Source organism: Ictidomys tridecemlineatus, chromosome 4, assembly GCF_052094955.1.
Source record: "Ictidomys tridecemlineatus isolate mIctTri1 chromosome 4, mIctTri1.hap1, whole genome shotgun sequence".
NCBI lineage: Eukaryota > Metazoa > Chordata > Mammalia > Rodentia > Sciuridae > Ictidomys > Ictidomys tridecemlineatus.
Window position 1 is genome coordinate 204,709,884 of NC_135480.1, and position 14,107 is coordinate 204,723,990.

The 14,107-nt window shown below is 63.2% G+C and overlaps 1 protein-coding gene across 3 annotated transcripts in view; it reads left to right on the forward strand.

The window, feature by feature from the left end:
* The window catches only part of Ncs1 (neuronal calcium sensor 1), a 41,468-nt gene that overhangs the window by 10,343 nt on the left and 17,018 nt on the right, over positions 1 to 14,107 (forward strand). For all 3 annotated transcript variants that reach the window (XM_078048487.1, XM_078048488.1, XM_040286496.2), the window contains exon 2: positions 9,606 to 9,630. In XM_078048487.1, coding sequence (XP_077904613.1) covers positions 9,606 to 9,630 — 25 coding nt within the window. The remainder of the gene's footprint in view (positions 1 to 9,605; positions 9,631 to 14,107) is intronic.

Sequence of the window (14,107 nt, forward strand, 5' to 3'; positions counted from 1 at the left end):
TGGGCAGAGGGGACAGAGGGGGACGTTCCCCTCCAGGCCCCTCCCCCGCTGTCGCTGTCCCTGTCTGTCCGGCTGGCTCTCTCCCTGGGTGTCCCTGACCTGGCTCTCTCCCTGGGTGGGGGCTCTGCGCCCGTCCCGGGGCTCTCTGCTCTCTTCTCTGCTCAGTCTGGGGACTCTCCCTGCCCTCTCGCTACTCCTGCTTGGAGGTTTCCTCACTCTCTTGTCGTGACATCAGGGACTGCTCTGGCTTCTGCCCCAGCTGTGACGGAGACCAACCTAGCATCTCTGGCCTGCTCCCAGGACTGGACTGAAGGGGGAGGGTGGAGGCTGGAGGCTGGAGGCTGGAGGATGGGCAGTGGAGGCTGGGCGTTGGGGGAGGCAGTGCCACAGGTGGGGTGGGCAGGAGGGCAGCAGCCTGGCCATGGCTTCCTGTGGTGTCCACCCATCCTGGGTGCCCACCTTATTGGCCTGGGTCCTCTTGCCTGGCCGTTGGTGGCCATGACACCTTTATTAATGATAGCAGCAGTGGTTAACGTTTGGGGACACTTGCTGTGTTCTGCCTGGATGGCACCATGTCTCTGGATCAGCAAGATGTGGTGTCCCACGGTGCCTTGGGCCTCACTGTGTTCTGTGTGGTCTGAGTGGGGGACCCTGCGGTCCCTCTTGGAGACCTCTCCCTTCCTCTCTGGGGCGGCTCTCCCCCACTGCCGTCCCCAGGTCTCCAGGGCCTTAAGGAGGCAGATGGGTCCCCCTTCAGGGCCATGCCCAGGACTCTCTTGGAAGACTCTGAGTGGTGACCGAAGGCTCTACCCAGGGCAGCCCTGGGCTTGGGCTTGTTTGAGGAGAGGAGGGGAGGAGGGCGGCAGGTGGGATGGTCATTGACTAGCAGGGGCCACCTTGGGGTTTGGAAAATAAAAGTAGCCACGTCTGCTTTTCAACTCACCCAGCCAACTTGGCCTGAGCGTTCTACAGGAGCACACGCTGAGCGCCTACTGCATGCAGTCACTGCTCTGAAGAGCTGCCCCTCTGGGTGCACAAATCCCGCCCCTGGGAGCTGCGCTAGGACAGAGACACATAAAGGAACTTTGTGTTTAGACTTGGGTCCCCTCCCCAGGACATCTCACTATTTACATGCAAATATTCTAACATTAAAAAAAAATCAGAATCCCAAACCCTTCTGATCTGAGAAGGTGAGGCTCGGCCTGCGCAGGACTCAGGCGGGAGGGGGAGGACTCAGCTCCCAGGACGTGTTTGGGGGGGTCTTATACCCCCGTCTCTAGTCACACGGACCTGGCTCTGGTCCCAGGACCAATGCAGGTGCAGTTTGGCCCATGGGCAGGTGGCTTTCCCTCTGGGACCCTCAGTCTCCTTATCTGGGCAGTGGAGGTAATCAGGGTCCTGGTCACACACATCAGGTGGACATTGAGTGAGATCTGTGTCCAGGCTGGGCATGCAGTGAGCACCGCAGGGCAACCTCTCGTCATTCCTGGAGACCACGAGGCAAAGCACCTCTTCCTGCAATTTTACATGAAAAAAATGGGGGGTGGGTTTAACTTACATAGAATTTAAAATCAATATGTATCATAACTTCATTCTTAGAGTAAAACACCCACAAATGTTGGGGGCAGATGCAAAATCTGCAGAAATAATTGAGCCAGAACACAAGATTTGAACTAAACCTTGCTTCCCGTGGTTGCTTGAACTGGGGGTGCCACCAGCCGTCTCCCCTTGAGGGCTCTGTGAGGGACATCTTTAGGACTCCCTGCATCACAAGGTCCTCCGCAGGGACAAAACACATTCACCGACTTGTGAGCTCTTTGGAATGGAGACTTTGATCTTCATCCCCTTTGTCAGATGAGAACATTGAGGTTCAGTCCCCAGGATTCAAACCAGCATTCTCTCCCCCCTCCCCGCCACCTACCTCTCTCTCTCTCTCTCTCTCTCTCTCTCTCTCTCTCTCTCTCTCTCTCTCTCTCTCTCTCTCTCGGTGCTGAGGTTTGAAGCCAGGGCCTCACACATCAGGCGGGTGCTCTCCATTGAGTCATGTCCCTTAAGCCTTGTTTTGGAGGCATCTCAGCAGGGAGCAGGCCGAGGTGCAGCCTGGCTGTCCGGGAAGGGGTGCTTGGATGGGCAGGTGCTGGGTGCTTCCTGCTGGACTGTGCACTCAGGGTGCTCAGCCAGTGCTTGCCAGGGTCTGGGGGGCTTGGCGTGTCCCTCCTTGGGCACAGTCAGCTCTGGGTCCGATGGAGCTGGCCCCATTTCTCTCCACCACTGCTGTTCATGTCGTCTGGGTTGAGCCAAAAGTCCACTTGGGATCCAGGTGTCTCTGGGTAGCCTCTCACACCTGAGCTCTCTCTGGGGGTAGTAGGAAGTGACCTATGGTGGCATGCGCTAGCCCTCGGTGGCGTCCCCCACGTGGAAGGCAGTGAGCCCCTGGCATCTTACACTACTGCCCTGCCCAGCCCCGTGTGGCTGCAGCCGCCTCTCCGTGCCCGGTGCTGGCCGTGTGCCGGTCGCTCTTGCTACCTGCGTCCTGTGGCCCTTACTGCAAGAGAGGAGAGCACGGCTCAGAGGGCCAGAGCACCATCCTGCAGCCACCAGGTGGACAAGGCCCTTGGTGAGGGAGGGTGCATCCTCTGGGGACCTCAGGCATCCCCCAGCTCAGTGATGAGAACAGGTCCCAAGAGCCAGGGGGCAAAGCTGGCCCAGCTGTGGCCAGGGACCATCCCCACTCACCAGGTCTTATGGTCCAGAGGACCCTGTCCCCCAGACACTCTGATGAGTGTCCCCAGGAGGGCTCAGCCATGTCCTGCAGACCCCGGCTTCAGCTTCCAGCATGGAGGCAGGTGCTGGGAGGGAGGGGAGGAGGCCGGGCTGGGGGTGGGCAGGAGCAGGGCCGGGCTGGTGGGAGCCGGCCACCTGGTTACCACAGGGGCACAGGGGCAGCCCAAGCCTCCTGAACTTGCGAGGCGCTGACCGGATCCTGCAGCGGAGGCCAGTGCAGTGGCCCCTGGGTGTGGGCAGCAGGTGGCGTCCCTGGGTTCCCAGCAGGCGGGCGAGCAGCACCAAGGCTGGGTGTGAGGCGCCGCAGGCCGCCTGTCCTTCCTGTTGACTGCAGTGTGCCCAGCACTGGGCGTCCGGCTGGCGCAGCGACTGTGGGTGGAAACAGCTCACGCCAAGGAGGCTGGGCCGCTGCCACTCTGCAGGGAGCGGGGAGGCCCGGGTGAGGCTGAGGGGAGCCCTCCTCCTGCGTCAGGGCCTAGGACTGTGGCTTGCCCAGGGCACCTGGGGCTCTCCACTGGGCATCTGTGGGGAGCAGGGGAGGCTGGTGGGATGTCTTCCTGGCAGAGCGTCCAGCGACACCCGACCTCAGGACTGTGCTGCCTGCTGCCTGCCCAGCACCCTGCCTGTGTCCCCGCGTGCGTCACCTGGGATAGCACTCCTGAGGGCTCCACGTGGAGCTGAGGCTGCCCGTGCCTGGGCCTCCTGGTGGCCCACCTTCCTCTCTTCCTGCCCCCCCCCCTGCTGTTCCCAGGACACGGGGCTGTCAGGGCTTTGTCCCCACTGGTGGGAAGGAGCCTGGCCCGTTTCCGTCCTGCACAGGTCACCTTGTGGAGGGGACCAGATCTCTGCTGCGCCTTCCTGGGGCTGGAAGGGTCAGATGGAGGGGCTGGGGGATGGAGGTGGGGGGCTGGGCAGGGGCAGGGTGGGCTGGGTGGGAGGGGAGCAGGGCGGAGGGCGTTTTGGTGCCTGGTGCAGGACCGCTGGGTGGGGCAGGAGAGGACCTTCTTGGGATGGGGCCCTGGAGGAGGAGGTGGGGGAGACCGCAGGCCAGTGGAGCCAGAGGCCCCTGGGCTGGACGAGGGGCCTGGCCAGAGAGGAGCCTGGAGCGACAGGGCAGGGTGCTGCTCTGTCCCCCGAGAGTGTGAGGAGAGGACCCAGTGGAACCCTGGGGAAGCCGTGTGTCCCCGAGGAAGCAGTCAGTAGGCAAAGGTGTCAGGGTGGAAGGCACCTCTGGGGTCAGTAAGAGGGTCGCTGGTGGCAGCCCAGAGTGTCCCTGCCTTCCCTCTTGGGTCACTCAGCCCGAGGATCCCTGGCTGAGGGGTTTTCCTTCGGCTCCTGGGGGGATGGGATGGGGCAGCAGGAGACGTTCAGGGCAGCTCTGTGTCTGGAGACTGCCCCTGGGCTGGGCTGGCCGCCGGAGGGGTCTCCAGAGGGGTGGCCTGAGCAGCTAGAATGGCCGGAGTTCTGCCATCTGCCCTCCGTCCCTCCTGCCGCAGCCGCGCCCCTGCGGGGTCCCCAGCCCCTGCTCTCTGTTCCCCCGGCTGTCTGTCCCACCGTGCTTGAGCTGGGCTTCACCCGGGATCGGGGGATTTTGCTTCAGGGAAATGAGATTCAGACTCGATGTTTGTCTTGACTCCTGGGACGGGCAGACAGGAGCTGTGTGGAAGGGAGCAGAAGCCCAGGAGCTTCGGGAGCTGCCCGGGGGGAGGAGGCCCTGGGCACTGCAGCGTCGCTGCAGCCTGACATCAGATAGCCTGCCGGCCAGGCTGGCGGACAGCAGGGGCTGGGCCTCCCCTTCCCCTCCCCCTCCGCAGCCTTGTTCTCAGCGGGGTCAATGGGAGCGGGTGGAGTGGACACCTCGCCCCCCCTCCGGCTTGGGCTGCAGCACCACCCCACCTGAGAGCCCCTCCCCGTGGCTGTGCCCTTAGGAGTTCATGCCCCGTCCTCGAGGGGAGGACTCCAGCTCCCGAGGACTGTCTGCACCCAGCCTCCGTCCTGGCTTTGCAGGAGCCTGGGCCACAGGCCTGGGGGCAGGAGCGTGCTGAGGAACACAGCCCCCGAGGCCAAAGCCAGATGCTGGTGCAGGTCCTCAGCGGGTGCTCTGGCCCCGCGCAGGGCTGAGGGCAGCAGGCATCAGCAGGGCTCACGTGTGTCCCTGTGTAGCGTGCTGGGCCGGGCTGGGCAGAGCCAGGAGAAGCACCTTGACCTCTGGGGGCTTAGCGTCCAGCTGGGGAGAGACCAGGTGCTTCTACAGGGTCCCTGCCAGGGCTGTACCTCAAGTACATGCTCCTCGGGTCAGAGACAGTAGGTTGAGGCTGCGTGTCCCCTCTTACAGTGAGCAGACCAGGCTCAGAGGCCAAGGCCACAGGACCAGGAGGGCAGGAGCCCTGGCCAGGGCCATTCCATTCACGGTGGCCCTTTTTCCTCTTGGCCTGGTCCTGCCTTGGTCAGACCTCTGCCCCCTGTTGTGACACTTATGTGGCACAGAAGATCCCCTGTGGAGGGGCCCCGTGGCCGGTCAAGAGGCTTGCTAGGAAAGGGTGTCTCCACTGGGCTGGGGACGTGGAGAGGGGCTCCCTGGCATCAGAGGGGAGGAGGGAGCAGGAGCTGGGGCAGGGGCCCCTGGGTTGGGTGTGGGCAGGGGACTCGGGGGCTGGCATTCCTGTCCAACAACCCTGAGCCCTGAGCCTTGGGCTTGGACCAAGGAGGGAACGGGGGTGTGAGGTCCAGGCTCTGGGGAGAGGGAAGGGGCCAGGCTTGGGGCTGCTGCCCGGAAGGTCACTGTGGTGCCTGGACAGAAGGGGAGGTCACTGTGGTGCCTGGACAGAGGGGAAGGTCACTGTGGTGCCTGGACAGAGGGGGAGGTCACTGTGGTGCCTGGGCAGAGCTGGGAGGTCACTGTGGTGCCTGGGCAGAGGGGGAGGTCACTGTGGTGCCTGGACAGAAGGGGAGGTCACTGTGGTGCCTGGGCAGAGGGGGAGGTCACTGTGGTGCCTGGACAGAAGGGGAGGTCACTGTGGTGCCTGGGCAGAGGGGGAGGTCACTGTGGTGCCTGGACAGAAGGGGAGGTCACTGTGGTGCCTGGGCAGAGGGGGAGGTCACTGTGGTGCCTGGGCAGAGGGGGAGGACACTGTGGTGCCTGGGCAGAGGGGGAGGTCGCTGTGGTGCCTGGACAGAGGGGAAGGTCACTGTGGTGCCTGGACAGAGGGGAAGGTCACTGTGGTGCCTGGGCAGAGGCCAAGGCCCAGGGAAGCTGGACCTCACGAGGCTTCCCTCCCCCTGGGCCTGTGGGGTCAGAGCTGCGAGGGCAGGACCAGGCCTCGTGGCGTTGTGTGGGGGCGCACGGGCTGACAAACATTTTCCCCCAACTTTTTATCTTGAAATATGATACAGCAAATCCCTGTGCGTCGGATCCCAGGCTTCGTGGCTCTCACCTTCTTGGTAAATTAGCAGAAGCTGCAGACACCCTGTCCTAAACCCCGAGGGGCCCAGCAAGAGAAAGGACACTCTCCCATGTAGCCTCCCTGCCCTGTCCACCCCCTAAACGGTCAACAGGGCCCCGGCTGAGCCTCCTGCAGCCTGCCCGGCCTCCCCACCTCCACCAGCCTCCATTCCCTCCGGGTCCCAGGCCCCACCAGGCATCGGCAGGGCCCTCTGGTTGCCTCCTTGGCTTGGTCTTTTCTGGAACATTCCTCTGGCCCACGTGGCCTTTCATGGCACTGGCTGATTGAAGTGTCCTGGCCAGTTGCCCTGTTGAATGTCCCACATTCTGGCTTTGTCATCTGTCCTCAGGATTAGACTCAGGTAAACCGTTTGGGCAGGAGAACTCAGTGGAGGACACGTCCTTCCAGCGCATGGAGGACGGCCCAGGGTGGCCGGCCACTCTGCTCTTTTCAGCAGTGACATCTTCACTGTGCATTAGAGAATAAATGGCCCAAGTCGCTGGTGATTTTAGAGATATGATTGCTTAGGCAGGAGCGAGGTGAAGCAATTGAGTAAAAACTAAGAGGGATGATTTCCAGAAAACTCTGGAGAGGATCCACACTGGGGGACAGGGAGGGATCTTTTTTTTTTTTTTGGTACCAGGGATGGAACTCAGGGGCACTCAACCACTGAGCCACATCCCCAGCCCCCTTGGTATTTTATTTAGAGACAGGATCTCACTGAGTTGCTTAGGGCCTTGCTAAGTTGCTGAGGCTGGCTTTGAACCCTCGATCCTCCTGCCTCAGCCTCCATGGGATTACAGGCGAGCGCCCAGCCATTGAAGAGGAATCTCAAAGGGGGTGTCGGAATGACAGGGACTGCGGACCACCTTTTGGCAGGGCCTTGGCCATGTTTCTCAGGTCCCCTTGGGGTGGGGTGGTGGCGGGTGGGCAGAGGCCTGGGTTGGATGCAGGCCTGCTTGGCCTCTGCAGGGGCTGGGGTGGGAGGCTACGCCCAGAGAGGTCCCTATCTGTTGCCCTCCAAGGTCCTCCAAGGCCCCAGGCGTGAAGCTGCTGGGATTGCTGGCCGTGGCATGGGGCCAGGGGACACTGGAAGCCTTAACTGTCTCCTGAAGGTTAATTAGTTGCTCAAAGTGTGCATAGGGTGCATCTCCCCGGCCAGCTCATGTCCCCGGGGCTTGGCCACCTGCTGATCACCCAGTGTTCTGTGTGGGGGACAGTCCAAGGGGGTGCAGCCAACCATGTCACAGGGCTGCTGGTGGCTTGATGGGTGAGGAAGAGCAGGGGAGGCTGGAGGGACAGCGGCCCTGGGGGGAAAGGCTGCCAGAGACTTCTGAGGTTGGTGGGACTTCTGAGCTGGGGGATCCCGGGGAGTAGCTCTCTGGCCCTATGAGGCCCACACGGGGTCCGCAGTGGACTTGCCATTCAGGCCCTTGCTTAGGTCACACGGGGTCCGGCAGCTCCTTGGCTGACTCGGGGTGGGGTTCTGGGCCTGGGAGCATCATCCTGGCCTGCTTCTCCTGGCAGGTGACTCAGGTGCCCTCCGACAGGCAGGCAGACCCCCAGAACTCTGTCTCCTCCCGGGGAGATGGGTCCCACCTCGCTGTGGGATTCTGGTGCTTTCTAACCTAACCTTCCCAACATGCCCACGTGCAGATGAGGAAACCGAGCTTCAGACGGGGAAGCAGTTTCCCCAGGGTCGCACAGCTGGTGAGCTCTGGGGCTGGGTTTGGACGTGGGTTCACTGGCCGGGCTCCAGAGCTGGTGGCCCTCGGCTCTTGGCTGTGCAGTAGTGGGCCACCTGTGTCCCCAGATTCCTGCAGGGGGTAGGTCTAGGGCAGCCTGTCCTGGGTAAGACCAGGGACACCTTCCCTGTGCACTCCCAGCCTTACCCCTCACCCTGTACCTCTGCCAGCATTTTCTCAGGGAAGTTGCATTCTTCCATGCCAGGTCTGGGCTTCCAGGAGAGCGGCATCTCCATCATGGCCTGGCGCGCACTTGCTTTCTCTCTCTCTCTCTCTCTTTGGTACCAGGGATTGAACTCAGGGGCACTCCGCCACTGAGCCACGTCCCCAGCCCTATTTTGTATTTTATGTAGAGACAGGGTCTCACTGAGGCGCTTAGTGTCTCGCCATTGCTGAGGCTGGCTTTGAACTCGTGATCCTCCTGCCTCAGCCTCCCGAGCCACTGAGATGACAGGCGTGCACCACCGCGGTGGCCCCTGTGCAGTTCTCATCCCAGGGTCTGGTCTGGGCTCAGGGGAGGATGGGCGGCTCTCAGTGCACGCTGGGGTCTGATGCTGGTTCTGAGTCCCACGCCTGAGTTTGGACCCTCTTCCTGGCCTTGTGGGCCTCCGTGTCCCCACTTGGAGCTGGGGAAGGCCAGTGCTATCTTCCCTCAGGCTGAGGCAGGGCCGCCCTGGGCGCAGGCCTGGTCACAGTGGGCGCTTGGTGTTTGGTGGCTGTGTGAAGTGACCGCCCCTGGCCTGTGTGGGCAGGGACAGCTCCGGGCCGCCTGGCTCCACCTGGGCGCCTTCTGTCTGCTCACTCCTTCACTCCCCCTCGCCCCGTGAGCTCATTGGAGCTCTCCACCCCACGTCTGGGGACCCAGGCACTTCTGCCCCTGGTAGGATGGGGTCCTTGGCCGGCGCCGTGTGGCAGGTACCGCTGCCATCGTGCCTGCAAATGGGGAAACCGAGGCACAGGGTGCTCGGGAGCTCTCCCATGTCACATGGGCAAGGAGAGGGGCTTGAGGTCCTTGTTCAGTGACTTGAGAGAGAACCTGGGTTTGGTTCCAGCTCGACAGGTTCAGTACTTTTCAGAAAACCCCGTTTGGCTGTTTCATGGTCAGTAAAGTGACTCTTCGGGTCAGTGGTTTCTGTGGTTCCTTCCGGCTTTGGGTTCACGCAGTGACCACATCTTGCCAGTGGAAGAACCTGGACTGTCCACCAAGGGCCTAGGGGGGCAGGGAGGGAGCTAGCCCTCCTGCTGAGAGTGGCCTCCCACCTGGCCAGGTCCCCACAGGCAGGCGGGGCAGCCAGGTTGGACAGCCACCCTCCCTGATTGTCCCTGGGGACTGAGAGATGGGAAAGAATGTGTTTGAACGTTGGCTTCCTGGAGAAGTGACCGCGGCGTCCCCGGGTATTTCTGGGGCTCACAGCAGCAGCAGCAGCACAGTGAGCATTGGGAGGAGGGGCCAGTGCTGTCCCCTGCCCAGTACTCGTCACCTAGCCCCGTCACCTCTTCTTGTCCAGAGCAGGTCGGTGCCCTGAGCGGACAGGGAGGCTGCAGGTGGGGTGGACAGAAGGGTGGCCCCAGTGAGCATCGGCGTGTGCGGGGTCACCTGAGCTAACGGCCCCTTTTCTGTTTTCTCTTGCAGTCACCGAGAAGGAAGTGCAGCAGTGGTGAGTAGCCGTTTCCCCAAACTCAGGGGTGGGGACGGGGGCTTTGTGCTGATGGGGACAGAGTCCCGGTGCCCAGGACAGCACGCAGGGGCCTTGGAGCATGCCCATCCACACACCAGCCCTGTCCCTGGCTCAGGTGTGTTCTCAGCTGGCAGTTAGGGCCTGGGGCACCCCCAGGCCCACTAGACCCTAGGAAGGGGTTAGGATGACAGGGCCAGGCCCAGCTTTGTCATTAAATGCTGTGTGGCCTTGACAGGTTTCTTTCCTCTCAGGGGCTCAGGTGAGTCTGCTCACAATGGCTGGGTGCGCTCGGTCGGGCGTGGCGGGTAGGTTCCCTCTGGGCGCCAGCTCTGGTCAGCCCGCGGCGGCTCGCCTAGAGAGTGTGTTATGACGGATTCTGAGGTCGCTCGTCCTGGAGCAAGTGGAAGGTATTGCGGGGAGGGGTCAGTGAGGTCTGTAATGGTGCAGGGTGCCTGGCCTGGGTGGTGCTGATGGTCACTGTGTGACATGAGGAGGACGGGGGCTCCCGCTGTAAGATGATGGGGGAACAGCTTGGAGGGAGGCCTCCCGGGCTCTTCCCGGGCCCCCTCTGGCAGCCCCATGCCCGAGTTCACACTGCAGAAGGTGCAGAGCCGTGTCCTGCGGGCTCTGCTGACCTCGCAGGGGACTCTGGCCAGGTGGGCAGTGATGGGAGGCTGAGCTGGCCGAGCCAGCAGCGGGCAGGCGAGCGAGCAGCCACGCAGCTCTATCCCAGGACTGACCTCGTTTCCCACTTCCCGACTTCCCCAGGTGGGCGTTCCAGAACATTCCTGCTTCTCGGTCTCTATCCCTGGGCTCCCTTCCTGGGCTCCTCCTCCAGGAAGCCCCCCTGGACTTCCCTCTGGACATGCTCTTCCCTTCCCGCCGGCGGTCAGAGGGGCCGGGTGCAGCCAGACCCTAGGAGGCCGACCTCCGCTCACTCCCAGGCCTCGGAGGAGCCCTGACACTGAGCGTGGATATGTGCCGAGGGCCCCGTGGGGTCCAGCCTGCTGGCTGCCCAGGCGCGTGCCACCCTGCCCTCTGCCAGCCTGACCTGGTGACGTTCCTTGCAGTTAGGGCTCTGTCCCGGCCGCTCCCGCGCGTGGGCCCCCTCCTGGCTCCAGCTCCCCCTCAGCCTCCTTCCTGGGACTCTCCCTGGCCTCTAGCTGGGTTGGGGTCTCTCTGACCCCCACTGACCCATGCTTCTCTGTGATGGCCTGTGACAGTGGTTAAATGTTTCTGCCCCTGTCTGCGTCCCCCAGCTCAAGGCTGGTCACCCTCGCCCGTCCTTCGCTGTGTCCCCAGGGCCTGGCCACGGTGGATGCTCAGCCCCCGAGGGCACCGCTCTCAGTGCTTTGGGAGCACATTCCCGAGTGTGACGTGGCCTGTCACCTCCACATGGCAGACAAGGAAATGGAGGCTCACAGGGAGTCCCTCGCCCACACCTGGGGGTGGCAGGGCTGCCATGACAGTGGGCAGCAGGACCCCAGGACCTGGCTCTGGCCCCGCTGAGGGAAGGAGGCTGCACAGGTCTCTTGAACCACGGGCGGCCCCCACCCTCTGGGGGCCCGGCGGGGGGCCGGGTTAGGGTCCTGGGTGGCCATTAGGAGACAGGCAGGAACACTGTCGCCCCAGCCGCGATGTGGCCCTCCGGTGGGAGAAGGGTTCCCAGACCTTCCTTCCAGGGCAGGAAGAGGGCAAGGCCCGTCCTTGAGAGACGGGGCACTTCCTCAGCACCCGTGGGTGACAGGGGACACTCAAGGCAGCCCCACTGTTTCCCTCGCAGTCCCCTGGAGGAGAAGGACCCATCTGCATCTCGGGGAGGAGGACACTGAGCTCCCGGGTGCTCCCCTGGCCGCCCAGGAGAGGCAGGTGGCCAGGGTGGGGGCTCGGAGCCGGGCAGCTGGCCGCGCTCTGACTTGCCCACACCTGGGCGAAGCTTCCTGGGGCCTCAGTGTCCCCGTCCGAAGGCGGGTGTGGGAGTCGGGCTTGGCGGACGGTGTCAAGAGCAGATGCTCTACTTGGTGGGGGACGTTGGGAGGGCGCCTGGCGAGCGCGTCCCCGTGGTGTGCCGAGCAGAGCCTCCACTGCTGCCCCCATCTTAGCAGCGCCGGGGGGACCCCTCCTCACCGTGTTGATGGGGAACTGAGGCCCAGGTGGGCCAGGGGCAGGTCGCGCCCATTCACTCACCCAGCGTTGGTGGGGTAGGGCTGCCCAGGGCCTGTCCCAGACGCAGGGACCCCTGGTGACACAGACCCAGCCCCAGCCCTGGACAGACACATCAACACAAAGTAGCAGCATCTCCGGCTGAGCAGGGTGACAGGCCGGGGTGGGGGCTTGAGGGGCAGGGTCCAGGCAGGCGCTGCCGGCTGGGCCACTACCTGGAGGAGCACAGGACCTTGAGGCAGGGTCAAGCCTGGGAGGGGACCAGCAGGGAGGCCAAGGAGGCTGGCCTGTGCCTGCACACCTGCTCCTCACTGTGTGACACCTTCCCTAGCAAGCTCTAAAGAAAGAAAGTTCCAGAAAGTTCTGCGGACGTCGAATAAGTAGGCTTCGGTTCACTTTGGTGGAGCCTCCCAGGGTACAGATAGCTGAACCAGCCCTTTCCTGCCCTCCCAGGTCAGCCCTCCCTCTCCTGTTTCTAGAAAGGCCACCTCTAGAAATAGAAAACTGGGAGACCAGGATGGTTAAATAGGAGCACTCAGGCCTCACCCTCCCCTCCTGTGTCCTTGGCAGGCATTGATAATGGATCCCAGATCCCAGTGTTCTGGATCAGTCTCCTCTGTGCTCTGTGCAGCTGATGGAATTGCCGTTGCCCCCTCACGGGCTCCTGTGGCCCCTTCTCCACGTACACAGGGAGAGCTTTGGGTGGGTGGTGGCTGGCTCTCTTGCTTGAAGCCCCTTTGGGACCTCCCACTGCACCTGGCACGGGCCTGGGCTCCCGGCAGGCCTCAGGGCTCCCGTGTTCTCTGGCCTCGCCCTCTCCCGGCTCACCAGCATGGCCACCCTTGCTGTCCCTCACCCCGGCCAAGCTCCCCCACCTCAGGACCTCCTTCCTTGCTCTTCCAGCCGCTGTTCCTTCCCTCTGCCTGGCTCATTCGTCACCTCTGCAGAGTTGGCCTGTCTTGTTCCCTGCTGACTTTAGGGCTGCTATTCAGGGCTGCGGTGTGATCTCGTCACCTCACCCTGTGTGCAGCCAGTGTAAACGCAGCCTAGATTTGAACTCAGGCCCTGGGGCTAGTCAGGCCCCAGGTCCCAGAAGAGCAATGCCAGGCCAGGCAGGTGGGCATCCTCCCCTGGCTCCAGCCCCTGGGGACCCCCGTGGCCTCAGCCCTGCTGGCCCTGGGCACCAGTGTGGGGACATGGCCCCTGGGTGCCTGGACCCCTGCTTCCCGCCCTCTGGTCCCCACTCCCGAGAGTCCAGCTCTGCACCCTGAGAGATCAGGAGCCGCAGTGGGCTGTGGAGTAAGAGGCAGGAGCAGGCCCCAGGCCCCGGGAGGTGACATGGACATCATTGTCACCTGGGAAGCCACAAGAATGTCCTCATGACAGCAGGGCACACCCAGTTCCATGGAGGGAAACTGCAGAAGGCAAAGGGAGCCGGGAGCGAGGAAGGCGGGGGCTGGGCCGGCGTTGGTGGCCGCGATGGTGGCCGGATCACGGATGCTTTTTTCCTTCTCCTATTTTCCAAATTCTCTTGTTTTATTATTTTTACAAAAAACAAATATCCCAGCATGTTGTAACAAAAACAGAGGGTGAAGCAGGAGGGATCCTGCAGCCGCCCCACAGAGCCAGCTGGACCGTCCCACGCACCCCGGAGAGGGGGCAGCTCCCCCAACGTCCCCCGTGGGCAGCACCGTGCCATGTTTAGTGCCTGGTGGCAAGTCCCAGGAGTGGTGTGTCACAGAGCTGGGGCTCGGAGGGCGGAGACCCTGCCCCGTCACAGCTCTGTGTCCTTCCTCCTCATGGCCTGGGCTCGGGGCTGCTGGCTTTGGCTCTGGGAAGCCCACAGACCTGGAGTCCTGGAGGGAGGGCCCGGAGGAGGGTCCTCCTCACCCGAGCGCTTGGGGCCCCTCCTGGAGCTCCGTCAGGGAAGGATCTGGGAGGCGGCCCTCCCAGCTGCGCAGGCCGACGCCCCTGGTTGTGCTTGGTTATTTATCTCTCTGGCCCCCAAGAGTCCAGCCCTGTCCTTGCACAAGGTGGGGTGAGAAGAGGCCTCTGGGCACCTGCTGCAGGCCATCATGGGGTGGCCAGGGGCCAGCACCCAGCATCCGGGGCACTGACCTGGACCAGGAGGTTGGGTATTAGGAAGGGCCTCTGGCGTGTGCAGGGGCTCCGGCTGCCCTGGCCCCCCTGGTGCTGTGGAGAGGCCAGGCCCCCCTTTGTGGGGGCAGTTGGGCTCCCCACTGTCCAGGCTCCCGCAGGCCCTCAAGGCAGGTGCTGGCTTGGTCCCCACCTC